Consider the following 24,455-nt stretch of genomic DNA (forward strand, 5'->3'; position numbering starts at 1 on the left):
GCGCGCAACAAAGGAAAAACAGTTATAATGGGTGACTTCAATCTACATATAGATTGGGTGAATCAAATTGGCAGGGGTGTTGAGGAAGAGGATTTCTTGGAATGTATGCGGGATAGTTTTCTAAACCAACATGTAGAGGAACCAACGAGCAGGCTATTCTAGACTGGGTATTGAGTAATGAGGAAGGGTTAGTTAGCAGTCTTGTTGTGCGTGGCCCCTTGGGCAAGAGTGACCATAGTATGGTTGAGTTCTTCATTAGGATGGAGAGTGACATCGTTAATTCAGAAACAAGGGTCCTGAACTTAAAGAAAGGTAACTTTGAGGGTATGAGACGTGAATTGGCCAAGATTGACTGGCAATTGATTCTTAACGGGTTGACGGTGGACATGCAATGGAAGGCATTTAAAGGCTGCATGGATGAACTACAACAATTGTTCATCCCAGTTTGGCAAAAGAATAAATCAGGGAAGGTAGTGCGTCCGTGGATAACAAGGGAAATCAGGGATAGTATCAAAACAAAAGATGAATCATACAAATTAGCCAGAAAAAGCAGCCTACCAGAAGACTGGGAGAAATTCAGTCCAGCAGGGGAGGATAAGGGGCTTAATTAGGAAATGGAAAATAGATTATGAAAGAAAACTGGCAGGGACTGGGGGTCAAATGAGATGGAGGAACTGAGTGAAATCCAGGTTAGCCGGGAAGTGGTGTTAGGTAAATTGAATGGATTAAAGGCAGATAAATCCCCAGGCTGCATCCCAGAGTACTTAAGGCAGTAGCCCCAGAAATAGTGGATACATTAGTGATAATTTTTCAAAACTCTTTAGATTCTGGAGTAGTTCCTGAGGATTGGAGGGTAGCTAATGTAACCCCACTTTTTAAAAAGGGAGGGAGAGAGAAACCAGGGAATTACAGACCACTTAGTCTAACATCGGTAGTGGGGAAACTGCTAGTCAGTTATTTAAGATGGGATAGCAGCACATTTGGAAAGTGGTGAAATCATTGGACAAAGTCAGCATGGATTTATGAAAAGTAAATCATGTCTGACCAATCTTATAGAATTTTTCGAGGAGGTAACTAGTAGAGTGGATAAGGGAGAACCAGTGGATGTGTTATATCTGGACTTTCAGTAGACTTTCGGCAAGGTCCCACATAAGAGATTAGTATACAAACTTAAAGCACACGGTATTGGGGGTTCAGTATTAATGTGGATAGGGAACTGGCTGGCAGACAGGAAGCAAAGAGTAGGAGTAAACGGGTCCTTTTCAGAATGGCAGGCAGTGACTAGTGGGGTACCGCAAGGCTCAGTGCTGGGACCACAGCTATTTACAATATACAGTATATTCATGATTTGGACGAGGGAATTGAATGCAACATCTCCAAGTTTGCGGATGACACAAAGCTGGGGGGCAGTGTTAGCTGTGAGGAGGATGCTAGGAGGCTGCAAGGTGACTTGGATAGGCTGGGTGAGTGGGCAAATGCATGGCAGATGCAGTATAATGTGGATAAATGTGAGGTTATCCACTTTGGTGGCAAAAACAGGAAAGTGTATATTACCTGAATGGTAGCCGATTAGGAAAAGGGGAGATGCAACGAGACCTGGGTGTCATGGTACACCAGTCATTGAAAGTAGGCATGCAGGTGCAGCAGACAGTGAAGAAAGCAAATGGTATGTTAGCATTCATAGCAAAGGAATTTGAGTATAGGAGCCGGGAGGTTCTACTGCAGTTGTACAGGGTCTTGGTGAGACCACACCTGGAGTATTGCATACAGTTTTGGTCTCCTAATCTGAGGAAGGACATTCATGCCATAGAGGGAGTACAGAGAAGGTTCACCAGACTGATTCCTGGGATGTCAGGACTTTCATATGAAGAAAGACTGGATAGACTCGGCTTGTACTCGCTAGAAATTCGAAGATTGAGGGGGGATCTTATAGAAACTTACAAAATTCTTAAGGGGTTGGACAGGCTAGATGCAGGAAGATTGTTCCCGATGTTGGGGAAGTTCAGAACAAGGGGTCACAGTTTAAGGATAAAGGGGAAATCCTTTAGGACTGAGATGAGAAAAACATTTTTTATACAGAGAGTGGTGAATCTCTGGAATTCTCTGCCACAGAATGTAGTTGAGGCCAGTTAATTGGCTATATTTAAGAGGGAGTTAGATGTGGCCCTTGTGGCTAAAGGGATCAGGGGGTATGGAGAGAAAGCAGGTACAGGATACTGAGTTGGATGATCAGCCATGATCATATTGAATGGCGGTGCAGGCTCGATGGGCCGAATGGCCTACTCCTGCACCTATTTTTATGTTTCTATGTTTCTATGAGCTCTTCGACTTCATTCCCTCCGAACACACCCATGCCCACTCACAGGGGCTGGTCAGGTAGCCAATAAATGTGTTTGGCTCAATGCCTTAATATAAATGAATTTCTAGGCTTGTTTTAAATGGAGCATCAGGTCAATATCTTTAGGTGATAATGTCAGTCACACCATTGAATCTAGACTGGAAATTGCCACCATTTAACTCCACTTGAAAGTTAGAGCAGATTATGCAGTCAGCACCAGTGGAGCGAAAGATTTCTCCTGTACTCAATGTATAATAAACTCCTAAAGCTGCTTATAAATAATGTGTTTAATGTGTCATAAAGCATAGCCCTCAAATGAAAGCTTCCACTTCCCACATGTTCTGTCGAGGTGCTTCCATTTCATTATATTTATTTTTAATCTCAAAAATATAGAGAAGTCTTGTACTGTTAATGGAAATATAGAAAATTATTTGAGGGAAAGCTGTTTTAATGTAAAAAGACATGAGCATTCTGCTCAGAGCATGTAAATTACCATTCATATGGGACATACTTGCACAGGGAAAAAAAGTTTCCATAAAATTTGAAGCACAATTTCAATGGGGCTAAAAAGTACTAGTCTTACGTGTAGAAGCTAAGCAATTAATTATCCAGTAACTTTTGTATAATTTTAGCTGCTGTACTCTCTTTGAACTGGCTGTGAAAGTTGCACTTCTGAACAAACAATGCCTCACAGAAATCAGGTGAAATGAAAATAATATTTTTGATTTTCTGCTGTATAGCTGATGTGTAAACTGTAATCTAAGTGCCAAGGTGAGGCATGCTCAGAACACTACTGTAGATGAAAACAGTTGCTGTTTTCACTGATTTTTGTTAAATTGTGTTATTCAATTGTTTAAAGTTGTAGACTGCCAGGTCAGTAAGCTAAGTATCACACAGATATAGCTATAGCTATATTGATATAGCTCAACAGTCACTGTGTTTTCAATGAAACACGTTGAGTTTAAAGAGCAGTTTCACCACCTCCAACGTGACCGCATCACTCGCCACATCTTCCCATCTCCCCCCATGTCTGCCTTCCGCAAAGACCGCTCCCTCCATAACTCCCTTGTCAATTCTTCCCTTCCCTCCCGTACCACCCGCTCCCCGGGCACTTTCCGTTGCAACCGCAAGAGATGCAACACCTGTCCCATTACCTCCCCCCTCGACCATTCAAGGACCCAAGCAGTTGTTCCAGGTGCGACAGAGGTTCACCTGCATCTCCTCCAACCTCATCTATTGCATCCGCTGCTCTAGATGTCAGCTGATCTACATCGGTGAGACTAAGCGGAGGCTGGGCGATCGTTTCGCTGAACACCTCCGCTCGGTCCGCAAGAACCAACCTGACCTCCCGGTGGCTCTGCTTTGACTTTTTAAGTCATTTTTACTTTTCTCATTTGGGACAGCCAGATAGGAAATTATGCATTGCTAGAGGAACGAGGTCAGAATCAAGGAGTAAGCATCTGCCATCCCGGAGGTTATGTGACCAGGGACAGATTTAGATGAAGCGAGGCCCTAAGCTGTTCCACTTGTGAGCCCCCCCCCAATCCCCCACCCCCATGACTAGAGGAAGATGGTCCACCAGATTGACACCGATTTGCAGCCGAGCGTGGCCAATGAGATAAGGGGCTGGAAAGCTGCGATTTATTTATTTATTCCCACTGCTAGTGTCGAGTTATTGGCTAAAAACACTATTATTCTGAAATGGAGGGCAAGGAAAATTACTGAAGGGTTGTTTAGAGACCACAGTGCATTGTGACAGCATATGTAAGAAAGGCCTATGACAGTGTCAAAAATATTATACACCTTGCAGGGCTCTCACTTAATTTTTTTTCTCTGTTGTCAGCTGAGCAACCTTGGCAGCTTTTAAAGTTGCCAAATGACAGTTTAGGTGGTCATTTAAGGCAGCTTGCATGATGCGTGCGATAATGCTCGGACGAAGTGCGTAGTTACCAGTCGGAATTATGCTCAATGAAGCATTCACATATTATTTCTGCTTCAAATAAAGTCACAAACTAAACATATTCACCAATCAAGACATGATATATCCCACAATGACATGCAGCAAAATTATAATACAGTATCTCAACTCTTTTTACACGTTGCAATTAATGCAATTTCTATTATTTCTTTCCACTTCCAAACACAAATGTTGTTGGATTATTCAGCGTATGATCAACCTCGGTGAGACCAAGCGCAGGCTTGGCGATCGCTTTGCACAACACCTCCACTCAGTTCGCAATAACCAACCTGATCTCCCGGTGGCTCAACACTTCAACTCCCCTTCCCATTCCGAATCCGACCTTTCTGTCCTGGGCCTCCTCCATGGCCAGAGTGAGGCCCACCGCATATTGGAGGAGCAGCACCTCATATTTCCTTGGGTAATTTACACCCCAGCAGTATGAACATTGGCTTCTCTAATTTCAGGTAGTCCTTGCTTTCTCCCTCCTTCCCCTCCCATTCCCAGCTCTCCCACAGCCTACTGTCTCCGCCTCTTCCTTTCTTTTTCATGTAACCCCACCCCCCTGACATCAATCTGAAGAAGGGTCTCGACCCGAAACGTCGTCTATTCCTTCACTCCACAGATGCAGCCTTGCCTGCTGATTTTCTCCAGCTTTTTTGACTACCAATGGGATCCCACCACTGGCCACATCTTCCCATCTCCTCCCCTGTTGGCTTTCTGCAGAGACCGCTCCCTCCGTAACTCCCTGGTCAATTCGTCCCTTCCCACCCAAACCACCCCCTCTCCTGGCACTTTCCCTTGCAGCCGCAGGAAATGCCACATTTGTCGTTTTAATTAAGTTCAAGACTATGGGACTGTACATTGGCCATAAAGTTGCTGCCTAAAAGTGCCAGAGACCCGGAATTGATCCTGAATATGGGTGCTGTCTGTATGGAGTTTGCTCCTTTTCCCTTTGATCACATGGGTTTTCTCCAGGTGCTCTTGCTTCCTTCCACATTCTAAAGGTGTGCAGGAACCTATTTCAGACCCAACCCAAAACGTAATATTTTCCTTTTGTCCAGAGATTCTGTCTGACCTGTTGAGTTACTCCAGCTTTTTGTGTCTATCTTCAGTTTAAACCAACATCTGCACTTCCTTCCTACACACACGATACTATACGATAGAACTTTATTAATCCCAGGAGGGAAATTGTGTGTGTGTGTGTGTGTGTGTGTGTGTGTGTGTGGGTATATATATTACACACACACACACACACACACATATATATATTTATATAGTTATATATTCATATATAAATATACACCGTTTTGTTTTCTCGTTTATAACATTGTTTACAGAGTACTATGTTTACATATTCTGTTGTGCTGCTGCAAGTAAGGATTTCATTGTTCTAACTGGGACGTGAGAGAATAAAACACTCTTGACTCACTCCGCTAATGTGTGGGAAAGAACTAGTGTACGGGTGATCAGTGGTCGGCATGGACTCGGTGGGCTGAAGGGCCTGTTTCTATGCTGTATCTTTAAATTAAACTAAAGACACTAAAACCAGAGGGAGTCTAAAGAAGGGTCTCTATCCGAAACATCACCCAATTTCTTCTATCCTGAGTTGCTGGCTGCTCCATGGAGTTCCCCCGCACAATTAAAGCATGGAATAGTCTTCACCCTACCATAGTTACCCAACCAGACACAACTAAATTTAAGGTACCTCTTTTTTCCCCAAGAACCCTTTTTTTTACTTAAGTCCAAGTCAAGAGTTAAGAGAGTTTTATTGTCATGTATCCCAGATAGGACAATGAAATTCTTGCTTGCTGCAGCACAACAGAATATGTAAACATAATACAGAACAGGAGATAAAAGTTCAGTGTGTTTATATACCATAGACCATATATACACAATAAATAAACAGATAAAATGCAATAGGCTGTTATTGTTCAGCACTCCACCACTTCCAGTTTAAATTCCATTTAGAATATTTATGGAGGACCAGGAAACCAGAAGCAAGAGTTACTCCAGGGAGTTAATTCAGGTCCAGGGTCAGGGAGTGATTCTGCGTTGGTTTTGACAGCCATGGCGGCCAAATCTCCCATAATTCAAAGCTAGGGAGAAAGTGCCCAGCGCCGACCAGTTGCCGTGGCAGTGCGCATGCGCAGGGCGGCCAATGATGTGCGGGCCGTGGTTGTGCGCATGTGCAGGGGGAGCACGTGCAGGCCACAGCAATGCGCATGTGCAAGGCGGCCTGCCGTGCCGGCGGATGAGGAGCGAGCGGAGAGCGGAGCCCGGCGGCCCGAATACGGATAGGGGGGGGAGACGGAGAGAGAGAGAGAGAGAGAGAGATAGAGAGGGGGGCCCGCCCAGAGTTGAATGTCAGGTATCCTGCCTTGGCCGGAGGCCCCCTAGATTTCAAGGCCCTAGGCTTCAGCCTATGAAGCCTAGTGGTAAATCCGGCTTTGCGAGGCCCCCCTAGATCTCGAGGCCCTAAACTTAAGCTTGTCCAGCTTATATGTAAATCTGGCCCTGTATGTGACATGATATTTAACTAAATATGCTGATAAGAAATTTAGAGAGACACATGTTTTTGGAGGTTTTGGAAAGCCTCAGAGACCTTGGACCCAGGGGAAATTAGTTTGATCCACCACTTCTTAATATACCCATCCTATATTCTAAAATATTATTTTATCTAAATTGTACTTGTTCTGCCTCCTCCATGGACATTAAGTCATTTGTGCAATTTGACTGCTACACTGTCTGAGAACATGTATAATCAATACAGAACAAGTAACTTTCATAAGTTTAGCTCTTTACTTTTAAATTTATGTTTTGTTCCATGCCCATTGATTGCAAAAATAATATGTAATAGCAAAGAACAGTTACCTGCCAGTCAAAAGCTCAAATACAAGGATTCCCAATGACCAGAAGTCTACACCAAAATCATGGCCTTTGTTCAGAATTATCTCAGGTGCTACATATTCAGGTGTTCCACAAAATGTCCATGTTTTCTGACCCCTGCCGATCTTCTTAGCAAATCCAAAGTCAACCTGAAAACAGAGTATCAATAAAATATATTGTTCCAATGATCAGCAATATCTATTCAATCAATGTGATGCTGGTAAATAGTTGCAGGCTGCTGAACCCTGACAATGGAGTGAGTTCAGGATGGACAACAACATCTACATTGACCCAATGAACGGAATAACATCAGTGAGATGTTTATTTAACATGGCAATGCATCTCATCTGGTGTACCCACCACAACAAATGAAGACACAAGAATTTTGCCAGGTTATTAATGCCAGGTTGTGGTGATTTATTTTGAACTGTCTGGTTCTTTTGAAGGGTCCAGTCTATTGTTAATCTAACCTCAACAGGGGAACCAGTAAACATGCTGCTCCTGGCAGATGTACCTCTGCTAATTAGGTCTGGGTTCCTTCTGAGTGTGGGTGATATGGGACCTCCCTATGAAGAGAAAACCCTATCTCTACTCCTCTAGTGCCAATGGTCTTCCAAGAGGCTTGCAGATGCGCTGTTCTATCTCACTGGCCTGTAATTCCATGACCCATTGAATGAATGTGGGAGAAGTCACCCTCTCCTCTGCAGTCTCGGCTTCCTTCATGAGAGCCAGAGAGTATGAATGTGGCTGTATAAAAAATGTGCTATTAAGGACAAAAGGCCTGATCCGCTGAGTTACTCCAGCATTTTGTGTCTACCTTCAGTGTAAACCAGCATCTGTAGTTTCTTCCTACACAAACTATCTTTGAATGCAGTGCAGTAAATTATCAGGAGGTGAATTAATTTGATCTCTCTGAATTCAATCAATTGTACTGTTCTTTATAGACAATAGACTATAGACAATTGCACCAGACTTTGGCCAATTCCATGTTATTTTCTTTCAGAGGACCCAATCTGGAATTGGAAAAGAAAAGATACAATCCAATTTGTAGGCAATTATGCTTAATCTAGTGCCATGGTGCTGTATTGCACTGAAACATTTAATTGAACATAAATGTTTTTTCTTCCAGACTCAGTTTGCACTGCTTCGTGTTTGGAAGAAAACAAGATATACATTAAAAAATATATTTCAATGCAATCTAGCAAATCAGTTTGCACTGCCTAAAGGGGCTGTCCCACTTGGGCGACCTAGTCCGCGAGTTGTGGCGTGTTTGCCCTCGACTCATACTCGCAGCATGGTCGACACAAGGTCGTAGGAGGTCTTTGTAACTCTCCTTCATGCTCGAGAGTGGTCCCCACGTACTCGAGGCCTCAGCTAGGTTGCGGCGTATTTTTCAACATGTTGAAAAATGCCCGCGAGTAAAAAAAGGTCGCCATGGGAAAAATCAATACTTTTTTTACTCGTAGATTTAGTCGTAGTAGGTCGTACTAGGTCGTCATGTTATACGTAGGTAGTCGAAAGTAATCAAAGTTAGTCGAGGGTAGTCGAAGATAGTCTTCATCATAGTCGAAGGGAGGTCGAAGGGAGGTTGAATGAGATCGAAGGAGGTCGTCTTCACCCTCCACTATTCAGTGTCCAATTTCCCCGAAGTTAGTCGTAGCTAGTCGTAGCTAGTCGAAGCTAGTCTTCAACATAGTCGAAGGAGGTTGAAGGAGGTCTTCTACATAGTCGAAGGAGGTCTTCAACATGTTATTTTTTCAAACTCTCCTAAACTCTTCTAAACTCGCCAATTAGGTCGCCCAAGTGGGACAGCTCCTTTACATTGCTTTGAAGTAGATAGGGAATTATCTTAAGTGGAATAGTGACCTGTTAGGCCAGGAACTAAAAAATTAACCTTATATGCTGGAGCAGGAACCATTTGTAAGTCACTTCCGAATGGGCTGCCTTCCCAAAAAAACAATTTCGAACTAGTTCCACTTCTACCTAAATCCAGCTGGTCTGAATGATGTCCTTCAAACTAACGATTAGGCTTTTTCAAAATTAAATTCCACAAAAAGTGATAACAGAATTTGGATTAATCGCTTATGAATTTTTAACCCAGCACCACTTTTGCCCGAGTGATTCTTAGGAATATTATATAACACCCACCAACTTTATGTATCCGTTAGTATCAAGCATCAGGTTCTCAGGTTTCAGGTCTCTGTAGATGACTCCAATATGGTGAAGATAATCAAAAGCTTCCGTCACGCAAGAAATACAAAATTTTGAGGTGGACTCATCAAAGCAGCCTCTGCCATAAGAAGAACACATTGAGATATTTGGGCAGAGGATGTGTACACCAAGATTGACTTCTACAATCAAAATTTACATGGGCTACTTTAAAAAGAGAAGTTCAATTATTTTTTTTTGTGCAGACATCAAACCAGCTCACCTATCCCGTAGAATGCTCCAGATCTCTCCTCCAAGACAAGCCTCCAACAGCATGTAAACGTATTTGTTATCTTTAAAACTGCGAAACAGTCTGCAATATCAAACCCGAGGAAAATCAATGAGATATAGTTTATAGATGATGCTCATAATTTGAAAATGGGCACAAAATGCGACAGTAACTCAACGGGTCAGGCAGCATCTGTGGAGAAAAAGGACAGCTGATGTTTCGGGTCCAGACCCTTCTTCAGTCTTGGTCTGAAGAAGGTCCTTTTTTTCAGATTCAGATTCAGATTCAAACTTTATTGTCATTGTGCAATGTACAAGTACAGAGACAACGAAATGCAGTTAGCATCTCACCTAGAAGTGCGAACACAGAATAATGGAACAGTAAAATATATATATGTATATACAGTAGTAGTGCAATTATCGGGGGGGGGAGATCACAGATGCTTTCCCACAGATGCTGCCTGACCCGCTAAATTACTCCAGTATTTTGTGCCTATCTTCGGTTTAAACCAGCATCTGCAGTTCCTCCCTACACGTGCTCATAATCTGAATGGAAATTCAATAGAGTTTATACATTTGGATTCAACATTTAATTCAAAGTTAATTGCAAACAATTGCAGCCATGTCTATAACAGTTGTTAAACTCATGCTTGGAATGAATACAAAGACAAGGATCTATTTATACTGAAATTATTAGTTATGGATATTCAAAATGTATAGAGAACAATAATCAAAACGTTGGTGGGTTTTTAATGTTACTAAAGAGCTTTTTGTTCTGATAATTATTAACTAATCGTTAAACGGTAAACATAAATATATTTTTCCGTAGGTTCATCAAAAGACAAAGAAATAGATCAACAAAAAAGTTAACATTAACAAGAAGCTTTAAAAGAAAAGCATTTGGCATAATGAAATCCATTGCATTCATGAGAATTATGGCTGGAATATTTTAATTGACTGGGTCAGTACATTTGTGTAAATACATGCTGAATCCAACTTTTCGCTGTTCAGGTCCTCCCTAGGTTATGAACGCCTGGCTTTTGAACACTACGTGCAAACAGACATGTGGTGGGGCAACTGGCGGGATGGATGGTGATGGATTTGCCAGCCTTTGCGGGTCTGCAGGCATCTTCTGCGGGCCTTCTTTCCCCGCCCACCCTGCGCTCTATAACAATCGGGGACTGGGTCGAGCAAAGTGGAGCTGGGAGCACTGAGTAGACTCACTCACTCGCTTGCACATCGAGTAAGTGAAGCCGGCTGGCTTCTCCCTGGCTCTTCTCTCTCCCATCACACCTGCTTCTGTGATCCTTCCCCACACACTGTTTTTGTTCATTTCTCACTGACGAACAGTTCTCAGGAACGAACCCTGTCATAACTGGGGGGGGGGGGGGGCTTCCTCTATTGTATTCTCATTGTATTTAAAACATTTGACGATGTTCGCACATCTAATGCTCGGCTTTCAGGTTTTCTCGTGCAGGTCAAGTTATGCTGTCACTTTGACAATGTGGCAAAGTTAGACAAACTAGCAGCATTAAGCAATGATTACTGTCCTCCTTGCTGTTGTGCATTGACATCTCAAGCTATAATGCTTTTGTAATGTTTGTATTTCATAATGCAACCTCCACATATTAAAGAAAACTGAAATTGTGAATGATCCAATCTTAAAGTATTGATGCTGCTAGCCAACAAATCTATGACTTTGCTAATTTCTATTGGACTGAGTTTTCTTTTCCTTGGCATCATGTCATCCACTATCAGATGAAAGATGGGAGCTGGAGCACAGTAACTCAGTTCAGAATCTCTTGAGGATTCAGCCAGAAATGGCCACACCCCTCCCTCACTTCAGCACCATGCAGGGAATTCAATCACTTAATTCTTTATTGCAAGATAAAATCTGGAGAAAAACTGCCACAGATCTTATCTTTTACCAGAACATCACTCACTCCAAGTATTACTGCCATGGAGCCTACTAATGGCCGTGTTAGAAGGAGCAGGTCATGAGGTGGCCTCCATACGCTCTAACTTATGTCACAATTTAAGGCCATGGTTCCATGGTATTTGGAGCTGACCTGCTTTCCTCTGGAATGGGAATGTGTTCCACAGGAGCACCAATCATTTGGGTTAAAGATTCATCCTAATCATGAAATCAGCAGCCACATTTTCTTTTATGCTGACAAAAGAAATTACACCTGCCATTATTCATTACATTCACTCATTTAAAAGCAGCCATTTAAAATTTATTCTCTAAGGTTTTGAAAGTTCAAATATTATTCTCTTGATTAAATATGAATGAACCAACTTCCAAGATCTGACTACACTTACAGCCATCGACCAATCTCATGACCTTTATGATCATAGACCACATTCTGGTTTATGTTGAGCTCATCTTAGTCACAAGCCATCTCAGGCTGTTAGTTATTAAATAAGGTAATCCTGAATGGTCAGATGGCCTTTGAGAAAGACCACATAAATTCAACAATGTTATCAATAATAGTCTCCTCGCTCTATAAAATTGGGAAGTACCTTTAACTCCTTGACAGCACCAAGAAAATGGCCAATTCCCCAGCCAAGTGCAAATGGTGTCCTCTGAAGTCAGTTTGTGCTTTTAAAGTCTGCATTAAATTTCTGATAATATTTAAACCTCAGTCGCTTCAAAATACTGAGGTCAAACTGAGGTCAAAATATTATTATAAATTTATTACAAATTTCAAAAGTGCAAACTGGCCTAAGTTTATTCAAACAACATGCAGATTGGAGAATACCCATTTATTCTGGCTTCTAATGCCAGTAATTATGAAATCATATGTAGGAAGGAAATGCAGATAGACACAAAATGCTGAAGTGTCTCAGCGGGACAGGCAGCATCTCTGGATAGAAGGAATGGGTGTTTCAGGTCGAGACCCTTCTTCACACTGAGAGTCAGGGGAGAGGGAAACTAGATATATGGATGGGCAAGGTGTGAAAATGACAGATCAAAGCAGATGCTGTTCAAGTAAATGTAGAATGGTTCATTATTGGCTGAGGAGGTGACAACGGGACATACACCTGGTGTCCATAATACCAAACAAGGTAAGGTTAATGGATAAAAAACTAGTGATTTCCCATCATCATATTATTGCTACCTTCCTATATCAGGTTTATTTAATTATTTGAATTTAAATTCCCCACTGCCATGGTAGGATTTGAACTCATAAGCAAAAATAAACAATTAAATCCTCTGGAAATGAGCTGATTAACAACCACTAATCTACAGTTCCCTACATATCACACACGTTCAACAAGGAAAAGTGTGCTGCCTTGTTTTGCCAATTTGCCTTTTTCCATTAGGTTAAAAATAATTTCTAAAATACTTTTATTACTGCAGGTGAACTCCAAGCAATCTACTGATTACGATTTAGCAGTCTGACCAGAATGCATAAATTGCATGAATTAAAATTTCAGGTACAGTCGTAGTTATTGTAGTTTTATGAATTCAATGCAAACAACCAATAGACAATAGACACTAGGCGCAGGAGTAGGCCATTCAGCCCTTTGAGCCAGCACCGCCATTCAATGTGATCATGGCTGATCATCCCCAATCAGTACCCCGTTCCTGCATTCTCCCCATATCCCCTGACTCTGCTAATTTTTAGAGCCCTATCTAGCTCTCTCTTGAAAGCATCCAGAGAACCTGCCTCCACCGCCCTCTGAGGCAGAGAATTCCACAGACTCACCACTCTCTGTGAGAAAAAGTGTTTCCTCGTCTCTGTTCTAAATGGCTTACTCCTTATTCTTAAACTGTGGCCCCTGGTTCTGGACTCCCCCAACATCGGGACCATGTTTCCTGCCTCTAGTGTGTCCAAGCCCTTAACAATCTTGTATGTTTCAATGAGATCACCTCTCATCCTTCTAAACTCCAGAGTGTACAAGCCCAGCTGCTGCATTCTCTCAGCATATGACAGTACCGCCATCCCGGGAATTGACCTTGTAAACCTACGCTGCACTCCCTCAATAGCAAGAATGTCCTTCCTCAAATTAGGGGACCAAAACTGTACACAATACTCCAGGTGTGGTCTCACTAGGGCTCTGTACAACTGCAGAAGGACCTATTTGCTCCTATATTCGATTCCTCTTGTTATAAAGGCCAACATGCCATTCACTTTCTTCACTGTCTGCTGTACCTGCCTGCTTACTTTTATAGACTGATGTACAAGGACCCCCAGATCCCGTTGTACTTCCCCTTTCCCCAACTTGACACCATTTAGATAGTAATCTGCCTCCCTGTTTTTGCTACCAAAGTGGATAACCTCACATTTATCCGCATTAAACTTCATCTGCCATGCATCTGCCCACTCCCCCAACCTGTCCAAGTCACCCTGCATTCTCATAGCATCCACCTCACAGATGACCCAATTTTGTGTCATCTGCAACTTTGCTAATGTTACTTTGAATCCCTTCATCCAAATAATTGATATATATTGTAAATAGCTGCGATCCCAGCACCAAGCCTTGCGGTACCCCACTAGTCACTGCCTGCCATTCTGAAAGGGACCTGTTAATATGTACTCTTTGTTTCCTGCCTGCCAACCACTTCTCTATCCATGTCAGCACCCCCAATACTATGTGCCCTAATTTTGCCCACTAATCTCCATTATTCGAGTGAATTATCATGAAAAAAAACAGCAAAGTCTGATCAAGGATAGTCCGAGGGTCAGTACTATCTACCTCTTGGTGACCCTCATCCTTGATCGGACTTTGCTGGTTTTACCGTGCACTAAACGTTATTCCCTTATCATGTATCTATACACTGTAAATGGATCGATTGTAATCACGTATTGTCTTTCTGCGAACAGGTTGGCACCAATAAAAGCTTTTCACTGTGCCTCGGTACACGTGACAATAAATTAAACGAAACTAAATTAAAATCATGAAAAGTACATGTGAATATTTCCATGTCAAAATGTTTCACTGGGACACAGGAAATTGCAACCCACTATGTGGTCATCATTGCTTTACTTAATGCCTCACTCTCATTAAATCCTTTGCTTATAAAAAGCCCAGATCTCTGAAGAACAATTGCATTTACTTTGTTATTTCAAAGGTTATTTTATTGTCAAGTGTACCAATTAAGGTTCAGTGAATTTGATTTGATTACAAACTGTAAATTGTTTATAGGTGTTTATTACTGAGATATAGGTATATGATACCATGACATAACTCCAAGTACTTCTCATATGAAACCAAAATGTGCAAACAAAAATATTTCAAAGGCATTACCTGCCATTCACAATAATGAGAGCGGTGAGATGCAACAAAATTGTTGCTACAAGAGATCGGTTTCCTATTGAAACATTTTTATTATTTGTTCATAGTGAATCTGGCTATGGAATTTTATGCTCAGATTGGTAGTATATTTATTTGTAGGGTGATTTTCAAACTATGTGCTGATAAATTAAAAAGTGAAGTCTCGTAAGAAATTATTTTAAACTATTTTTGCACGCAACTTGCCGTCAGCTCATATTGAAAAATGTTAGCAAAGTAAAATATTGACACGTGGAATTGAAAATGCTGGTTTACCAAAAAATATATATAAGGTGCTGAAGTAACTCAATGGGTCAGAGAGCAACCCTGGAGAACATGGAAAGCAGATGTTTCGTGTCGCAATCCTTCTTTGGTCTCATGAAATGGTACGACCCAAAATGTCATCCATCCATGCTCTTTAGAGATAATGCCTGACCCGCTGAGTTACTCCAGCACATTGTGTCTTGTTTGCATAGCAAATGTGTCTTAAGAGTATTTCTCCAGTAAAGACCTTACGTTACAATAAATGGAGAGCGAGCCTCTTCAAGAATCTTCTTCTCTGAGTGGATGTGTTCTTGTTGCCTTGTGTCGACAATGTGTTTTTTCTTTATGCACTTCACAGCGAATGTCACATTTTCATTCTTCATTTTAACCTAGAGGAAACAAAGTACTTGTCTGCTCTTGTGTTACGTGGTAAACAAAGGGCATATTATTTTACCCCCTACATATGTACTGGATATGCACTTAAAGATGGAAAATAATTTGATGGGGAAAATTTAGAAAAAAAGATTTAACATGTAAAACACCTTAAAAAACACTATCGTATCTAGTTCCACCACTACCCCAGGCAGCGTGTTTCACCCACCACTCTCAGTGTAATAAAATTTGTCCTGGACTTCTCCTTTAAACATTCCCCCTGTAACCTTATAGTTATGCCCTCTAATCTTGGACATTTCCACCCTGGGAAAAAGGATTTTACTCTCCACTCTATTTATGTCACTAATCATTTTATATAATTCTATCAGGTTTCTTAACCTCTGAACGCTAGAGAAAATAATAAAAGTTCTCCAACCTCTTATTATAGCTAATACCCTTCAATTCAGGCAGCATTCTGATAAGCTTTGTCTGCAAACGTCTCCAAGTCTCCACATCTTTCCTGGAATGGGGCAACCATGCTTCAAATGTGGCCTAACTAAAGAGCCTGAACCACTTGGGCGACCTAATCCGCGAGTCCAGACGAGTGCCTTTGACCTTCAAGCTCGAGGGCACTCGCCTGGAAAACCTTGAGCTGGATGAACCGGCCGCATTGAAACCGAACGAGCCGCGAGCTGCAGCTACCGCACACACACACACACACACACACATCGCGAAGTTGGGGGCCAGGGAAAGTGGGGGAGCGCTGTCTGCGCTATGAAGATGAAGGGGGGGGGAGAGAAGGGGGGGAGAGAAGGGGGAGAGAGAAGGGGGAGAGAGAAGGGGGAGAGCGAAGGGGGAGAGCGAAGGGGGAGAGAGAAGGGGGAGAGAGAAGGGGGAGAGAGAGATAGAAGGGGGAGAGAGAGGGGGAGAGAGAGGGGGAGAGGGAAGGGGGAGAGGGAAGGGGGAGAGGGAAGGGGGAGAGAGGGAGGGGGCGAGGGAAGGGGGAGAGGGAAGGGGAGAGAGAGGGAAGGGGAGAGAGAGGGAAGGGGAGAGAGAGGGAATGGGAGAGAGAAGTAGAGAGAAGGGGGTGAGAGAAGGGGAGAGGGAAGGGGAGAGAGAGGGAAGGGGAGAGAGAGAAGGGGAGAGAGAGAAAGGGAGAGGGAGAAGGGGGGAGAGGGAAGGGGAGAGAGGGAGAAGGGGGAGAGAGAAGGGGGAAAGAGGGGGGGGGAAAGATGGGGAGACACTTTTAAAAAGTTTAATAAAGTTTAGCGGGCATTTAACCTACCGGTAGGTCTTCCAAGGTCGTGAAACTGCAATGAGCCAATCAAAATGGCCGATTGGAGATTGCGATTGCCTATGGCTGCCCTCGACTGCCTGTAACTAAATAGCAACCTCACTCCACTGCACTATGAGTGAATAAGCCCCATGCCGACCAAATTTTACTCAATATCCTGAATTTTTTTCCGTGACCGTGCAAATATTTGCAGGTAGATGGGACTAGGGGAAAATAAGTGTTCGACACGGACTTGTAGGGCCGAGATGACCTGTTTCTGTGCTGTAATTGTTATATGGTTATATGGTTATATGACCTAGCTGAGGCCGCGAGTAGGCGGGAACCTCCCTTGAGCATGAAGGCGAGTTCCAGCCACCTCATACGACCTCCTAGGACCTTGTGTCGACCATGCTGCGAGTTTGAGTCCAGGGCAAACTCTTCTAAACTCGCAGATTAGGTCGCCCAAGTGGGACAGGCCCTTAAAGATTTTTAAAGCTGAAGCATGACCTGCTGACTTCTGTGCTCAATGGTCCAACTGATGAAGCAAGATGCCACATGTTTTCTTTACTGCACTAACTACTTTTATTGCCACATAGGGAGCTATGAACCTGGACCCCAAGATCCCTCTCTACATCAGTGCTGTTCAGGGTTTGCCATTAACTGTAAACTTTCTCCTCACATATTACCTCCCAAAGTGAAACACGTGCTCGGATTAAACTCCATCTGCCATTACTCTGCTCATATCTATAACTGATCTATATCCCACTGTCTCCTTTGACATATTATGCTGTGTATCCACGAAAGGGAGATGCACAATTTCTCTGTTGAATATTGTGCGGTGAAACAATTGCTGATTGAGGAAATCTGCACTGCAAGCAAATACATGATTTTACTTCGGAGTCACGTGAGTGACTACGTGAAGACCCCGCCAGCACGCGTGCGCGACATAGCATCTCACGCAGTGCAACAGCGACGAGCGAGGGTGGAGCGCTCCCGCGGCAAAATTGAAACGGATCTACAAGGTAAGAAAAAATTATATTGAAGTTGTATTTCTTCCCCTTGCTGTGCTTTATGTTACAGCACGTTGGACAAGGGGAAGAAAAAACGGACACCTGGACCGCAGGCTGCAGGGAACCAGGTAGGTCCTGGCAGCCGAAAACCATGGACGACCAGCGGCTCCAGGACCGCAGGCTGCGGGGAACCAGGAAGGTCCCGGGCAGCCGACAGCCATGGGCGACCAGCGGCTCCAGGACCGCAGGCTGCGGGGAACCAGGAAGGTCCCAGCAGCCGACAGCCATGGGCGACCAGCGGTTCCAGGACCGCAGGCTGCGGGGAACCAGGAAGGTCCCGGCAGCTGACAGCCATGAGCGACCAGCGGCTCCAGGACCGCAGGCTGCGGGGAACCAGGAAGGTCCCGGCAGCCGACAGCCATGGGCGACCAGCGGTTCCGTGACCGCAGTCTGCGGGGAACCAGGAAGGTTCTGGCAGTCGACAGCCATGGGCAACCAGCGGCTCCAGGACAGCAGGCTGCGGGTAACCAGGAAGGTTCCGGCAGCCGACAGCCGGGGACGACCGGTGCAGGCTGAGCCCAGCACCGCAAACTGTATACCCGGAAATAGCGCAGCGGGCTGGAGGTAAGCAGAACAGGAGTCGGTCCGGCCGATAGACTCAGGGAGTCCGTCCAGGAGGACGCACTGCCCAAAGGAAGTGGAAGTGACCGTTGGAGTGGTTACTAAGGTCCACTTACCGACTCCAACTCTGCCAAGCTGAATCCAGCGCCATGAGCCGTACAGCTCAAATCAGCGCAGCAGGCTGGAGGCAAAGCCCAGCAGGATTCAGCCCGGCCGATCATACTCATCTGAGTCCAGCCGAGAGGACGCGCTGCCCGAGTGTAGCAGAGGTCCGCCCGTGACTTGCTCCGGGAGGTGGAGCAAGCTCACTATGGGAGTCTTCGCACTCCCACAACAGCACCTTATCGAGGGCTGTAAAACAATGCATCTCCCTCAACAGAGAAGAGCATTGTGGACCAGAGCTGGGCTGGTCCTGAAGAAGGGGACATGGCTGGAGAAAACGGCAGTGTGCAGGGGGTGCAGAATCCTAAGGAGCTACTGGGAAGTGATCACCAAAATTACGGATCAACGAAAAGTACCATTGCAGACCAAGCTGGCGGCCAGCATCGACTACCTGTACTTCCATCATCTGCAGGAACAGGTAACAAAATTACGGAGAAGTATATGCCTCCTGTGAACTTTACTTCGTTAAAAATGCCTGCAGCAAACAATGCGATCTGGGGGTACACTGGGACTGGCACAAAAACCCAGAAGGTCAAACTACAGAAGTTTTAAAACTTCTGACAGCAGGCATATTATTGGTTGCTCGCCCAGACAATGGTACAGAGATGACAGCAGGATTGACATTGCTCCGCAATACCCACTATGAAATTAATTGCTTGCGAGAGCACAGTAAACCTGCACTAAACCCCAAATTTTCAAGGTTGTGCGAAACAGCTGCAACGCAACCAGAGGGGAAACTTGTTTAAACAAGTAATAAAGCTCGACGAAGAGTTTAAACCCGTCGGGCTCATAACAGCGTCATCAGCAACGACAGCACTCCTATGCAACCACCAGCAGGTATCAACACCAGGACGCTGGTGAAAGCAGGAGGGCCGCGCAGCACCACGAAGGTCCTTTTTAGGCCAAGGCCCAGAGCGACCCTCATGGAAAACGTGCCAATCCCGCACTCCGGCGCCTCTTCCGCAGAAGAGGCAGAAATTGAAGAAAGGGACGTACCACCGGAAACCAGGGAGGTAGGTGGATCTGGTTCCTTCCAGAACACAAAGGTGTACGACCTGTACTAACAGGGGGAATGTTACACTTGTTTTGGGAGACATGGAGGGATCATTGTCGATACCTAAAATTTAACTGGATGGGGCAACTATGGCAGAGTATAGCGTTGCCTAATGGTCTAACTTCAGCCCCAAGACTGTTCACCAAGATATTAAAACTGTCCTTGACAATATTAGAAACAAAAACATATTGTCATGGCATATCTTGATGATATATCAATTGTGGGGAAAACCCTGGATCTAGCTAAATCAGCAGTTTTAGCTACCAAACATTGGGTGAAACTCTGGAGTCATCTCCATCCAGATAAATCTAAGTTGACGGCATCCACAACTATGGACTTTCTGGTATTTACAATTAACATTATCCATATGTCTGTAACATTGCCAAATAGTAAAGCAGACTTGGTGGAAGCCTACAACAAAATTACTTATTACAAAATAAACCATCTATTAGACAGGAGACAAGGGTAATTGGAAAACTAGTAGCATTTCCAGCTACTCAGTTTGGGCCTTATATCATTAAAGCTCAAAAAGGGAAAAAGTGCAAGAGCAAAAACACCTTGCAGGTCACTTTGATCGACCTATGCAGTTACCAGCCAAGCAATTCGGAGTTATAATGAGGAAAGGGAACTTGGCATAGTTCCAGCCTATCATTATTAGTAATCATCATTACTAAAAACACTGGGTATTTAGAGATGTTGGGTGTGTTTCATGGGCTAAAAGCATACTGCTCACAATTCACCATCTGCATGTCCGCCTACAAATTGATAATACCACAGTGGTGGCATATATTAATCATATGGGTGGAATGAGATCGATATCATGTGTCAATCTGGCCAATATAATTTGGTTATGGTGTGTTAACATAGATATTTGGCTATCAGCAAACTTACCTACCAGGTAAGCTCAATACAGTGGCACACACCTGGTCATGAAAATTCAATGACAGCTGTTGGACCACAAAAAAGTTGCTGATATTACCAAATGAGGGACACCAGATATCGATACATTTGCATCTAGAACCAATCACCAGGTACCAACATATGTCGCTTGGTAACCACACTTGGGGCAGCAGCAATGGACATTACTCACTGAATGGAGGATAATTGTTTACAATGTTTTTCCCTCCTGCCTCATCAGTCGGATCCTAAGCAAAATACATATGGACTCAGCATCAGGGTCTTGGATGTACCTGATTGGTCTACACAGCCATGGATCCCTGTGGTCTTTGACATAGTCTCTGAGCCATAGTCCGCCATGCTAGATCCGGGCTGGCGGACAGGACCATGAGCATGATCACGGCGGCCTATCAAGAATCAACAAGGACTGGTGTAGCGTATAATACAGCTACAATCACCAACGTCCTGGAAATTCCTGTCCAGTCTTCATGTAGATGAAGGACTGAGCTGCAGCACTATAATTGTGAAGAAGTGCCCTGTCAGCTTGCTGGTGGCAGGCGCCACAACAACTCTCCATGGGATCTCACCCTCTAGTTGCCAAACTTATGAGGATTATTTACAACACTAACCCTCCTAGAGTGAGGTACTCCCAGATCTGGGACGTCAATGTTGTACTAACATTGCTAGGGGCACCAGCAATGTCCCTGTCCCTGGGGGAAAACTGACATTAAAAAACAGTATGCTGATAGTACTGGTCTCAGCTCTAGGAGTCCAGTTTCTACATAAACTGAGAGTGGGATAAAATGATGGCATCTCCAGAAAAGATAACTGCGCATATTAGAGCTTGTTAAACAAGATAGACCAGGAACATCAGGACAACATTTGGAATTCCAGGTATACCCATCTGACACCCGACTGTGTGTAATGACACACCTTCTACTATACCTTAAGACTACTAAAACTTAAGAGGAAGTAAATTGGCACTATGGGCAGCCATAAACAGCCTAATGGCTGGGTATCAGCACAAACCATCTTTAGATGGCTCAGACAGGTTTGGGAGCTGCTGGGGTGGATACTGACATCTTAAATCTTTATCCACAAGGGCAACAGCAACACCGGCAGCAAGAGACATGGAAGTGCCTATGGACCATATCCTGGCAACAGCAGGATGCTCTAGAGAAAGACCTTCCAATTCTTTATAATAAGCCAATAACCAAATCTGCGGTGTTGCAGAATCAAGTTTGAATTCTGTAATATATTTAGTCCTAGGGAGCATTATTTTGTTAAAATAAATTGTTATTGTTAGAATTGGATACATGTCTGAATACAATAACATACTTCCTCCCTTGAATTACTTCGGCAGTGAGTGAAACATGGACTGTTCCAAGGCTTGAAATCACAGATCTTTAAAATCTTCACGAAGTCACTCACGTGACTCCGAAGTAAAATAGTAAGATTAAACGAGAACTTACCAGTTTGAATTTTGATCTTTATTTTATGAGGAGTTACGATGAGGGATTACGTACCCTCCGCTCCCGCCCTCTATTATAAAGGTCAACTGGTATATTAGTTCTTCTTATCTTACTATGTTTATTTCAATTACTATTACTGTGATTCCACACCGCTGCTTTGAAGAATGTTGCGCACGCGTGCTGGCGGGGTCTTCACGTAATCCCTCATCGTAACTCCTCATAAAATAAAGATCAAACTTCAAGCTGGTAAGTTCTCGTTTAATCTTACTATTCTATCTGAAATCAGAACCACACTGAAATTCGAAGAATAATCTTCAAGAGCTAGTCTTAATTAAGTTGCATCACTGAAACAGTATTGAAAACATTTGGTGTGAGAAACATTACAAATTTGGCGATAATAAATCAGTGGTCTGTGTTAAACCACCTCATTCCCTATTTTGCTAATGGCCACATGAAAGAAAATGCATCCCTTTACACACTTACAACCATTAGTAAGAAACAATATTGAATTTCATATCAGCAGAAAACTTACCAACTCAACTCTCCCAAATCCACCTACCCCCAAGGTGGCGATGATTTCAAGGTTCATGAATAGAGATGTTGGAGAAAACTTGGCTACCTTCTCCATCAACTCAATCATTTCTAAAGAGATCTCTTCCTCTTGTACACATGTGAATGTTCTGTACAAAACAATGATCACAATAAAAACTGAGAACATAATTCAACATTAATTCTTGAAAAGCAAAACAATGGATCAGAAAGAAGATGGCATAAAAAACATAAATAATTCTGAACATCTGTCACAGATCCAAGTTGTATATAATTAAGTTCACACAGTCAGTGGAATAAAATTGGGAGCAGAAGTCATACTGGGAATAAGAATTGAAAATGGAACTTTGCCAAATTAAGGTATCATGTTAATTATACTGAGATTATGATTAAAATATGTACGTGACAAATAAGAAGTTTCCAGAAGACTGAGGTGTGTCGATTTAACATTTTAATTCAATTATTTAAAAAAAGGATAAGCATGACAACTGTGGATTTGGTATCCCAAGATCACTTAAGGATTAACTTCTAAATAGCACAGGATTAAAATGGTACTAAATATGCAAGATGATGCACAAAATTGAACTTCAGTGTGTAAAAATGATCATCTGTTTTCATTTCCTCACTGAAATAAATAAACAGAAAATGGCCTTGGATTATCTAACTCCTTAGGATGTCCCTCAGGATGAAGAATGATTTACATAGATACATAGATACATGGACAATAGGCGCAGGAGTAGGCCATTTGGCCCTTTGTGCTAGGACCGCCATTCAATGTGATAATTGCTGATCATCCACAATCTGTACTCCGTTCCTGCTTTCTCCTCATATCCTTTGATTCCGCTAACCCCACGAGCTCTACCTAACTCTCTTTTGAATCCATCCAGTGAATTGGCCTCTACTGCCTTCTGAGGCAGAGAATTCCACAAATTCACAACACTCTGGATGAAAAAGTTCTTCCTCATCTCAGTTCTAAATGGCCTACCCCTTATTCTTAAACTATGGCCCCTGGTTCTGGACTCCCCCAACATCGGGAACATGTTTCCTGCATCTGGCGTGTCCATTCCCTTAATACGTTTATATGTTTCTATAAGATTCCCTCTCAGCCTTCTAAATTCCAGTGAATACAAGCCCAGTCGCACCATTCTTTCATCATATGACAGTCCCACTATGCCAGGAATTAACCTCGTGAACCTACACTGCACTCCGTCAATAGCAAGAAGATCCTTCCTCAAATTAGGAGACCAAAACTGCACACAATACTCCAGGTGTGGTCTCACCAGGGCCCCACTAATCTCCTGTGTTGGACCTTATTAAAAGGCTTTCTGAAAGTCCAGGTAAACTACATCCACTGGCTCCCCTTGTCCATTTTACTTGTTAGATTCTCAAAAAATTCCAGAAGATTAGTCAAGCATGATGCTATTACATCTTTAATAATTGACTCCAGCTTCTTCCCCACAACCTAATTATAGGCTAACTGGTCTATAATTCCCTGTTTTCTCTCTCCCGCCTTTCTTAAAAAGTGGGATAACATTAGCTACCCTCCAATCCACAGGAACTCATCCTGAATCTCTCGAACATTGGAAAATGATCACCAATGCATCCACGATTTCTAGAGCCACCTCCTTGAGTAACCTGGGATGCAGACCATCAGGCCCTGGGGATTTATCAGCCTTCAGTCCCATCAGTCTACCCAACACCATTTCCTGACTAACGTGAATTTCCTTCGGTCACCCTCGTAATAGCATTGTAGGCCCCCGGGCAAATCAGTGCATTGGGGACCCTACACTTCCAGTTTCTTTATGCCGAATCAAATATGCCATCATGCACTTGCGATGTTCTTCTCCATTTTCATGTTCTATAATAACATCTACAATACAT

At 43.3% G+C, this 24,455-nt stretch overlaps 1 protein-coding gene across 1 annotated transcript in view; it reads right to left on the minus strand.

The window, feature by feature from the left end:
* The window catches only part of prkg2 (protein kinase cGMP-dependent 2), a 112,291-nt gene that overhangs the window by 14,594 nt on the left and 73,242 nt on the right, over positions 1-24,455 (minus strand). The window contains exons 11-15 of the mRNA XM_033024044.1: positions 22,558-22,705; positions 15,417-15,553; positions 9,616-9,705; positions 9,333-9,474; positions 7,170-7,333 (exon numbers count right to left, since the gene is read on the minus strand). Coding sequence (XP_032879935.1) covers positions 7,170-7,333; positions 9,333-9,474; positions 9,616-9,705; positions 15,417-15,553; positions 22,558-22,705 — 681 coding nt within the window. The remainder of the gene's footprint in view (positions 1-7,169; positions 7,334-9,332; positions 9,475-9,615; positions 9,706-15,416; positions 15,554-22,557; positions 22,706-24,455) is intronic.

Source organism: Amblyraja radiata, chromosome 1, assembly GCF_010909765.2.
Source record: "Amblyraja radiata isolate CabotCenter1 chromosome 1, sAmbRad1.1.pri, whole genome shotgun sequence".
NCBI lineage: Eukaryota > Metazoa > Chordata > Chondrichthyes > Rajiformes > Rajidae > Amblyraja > Amblyraja radiata.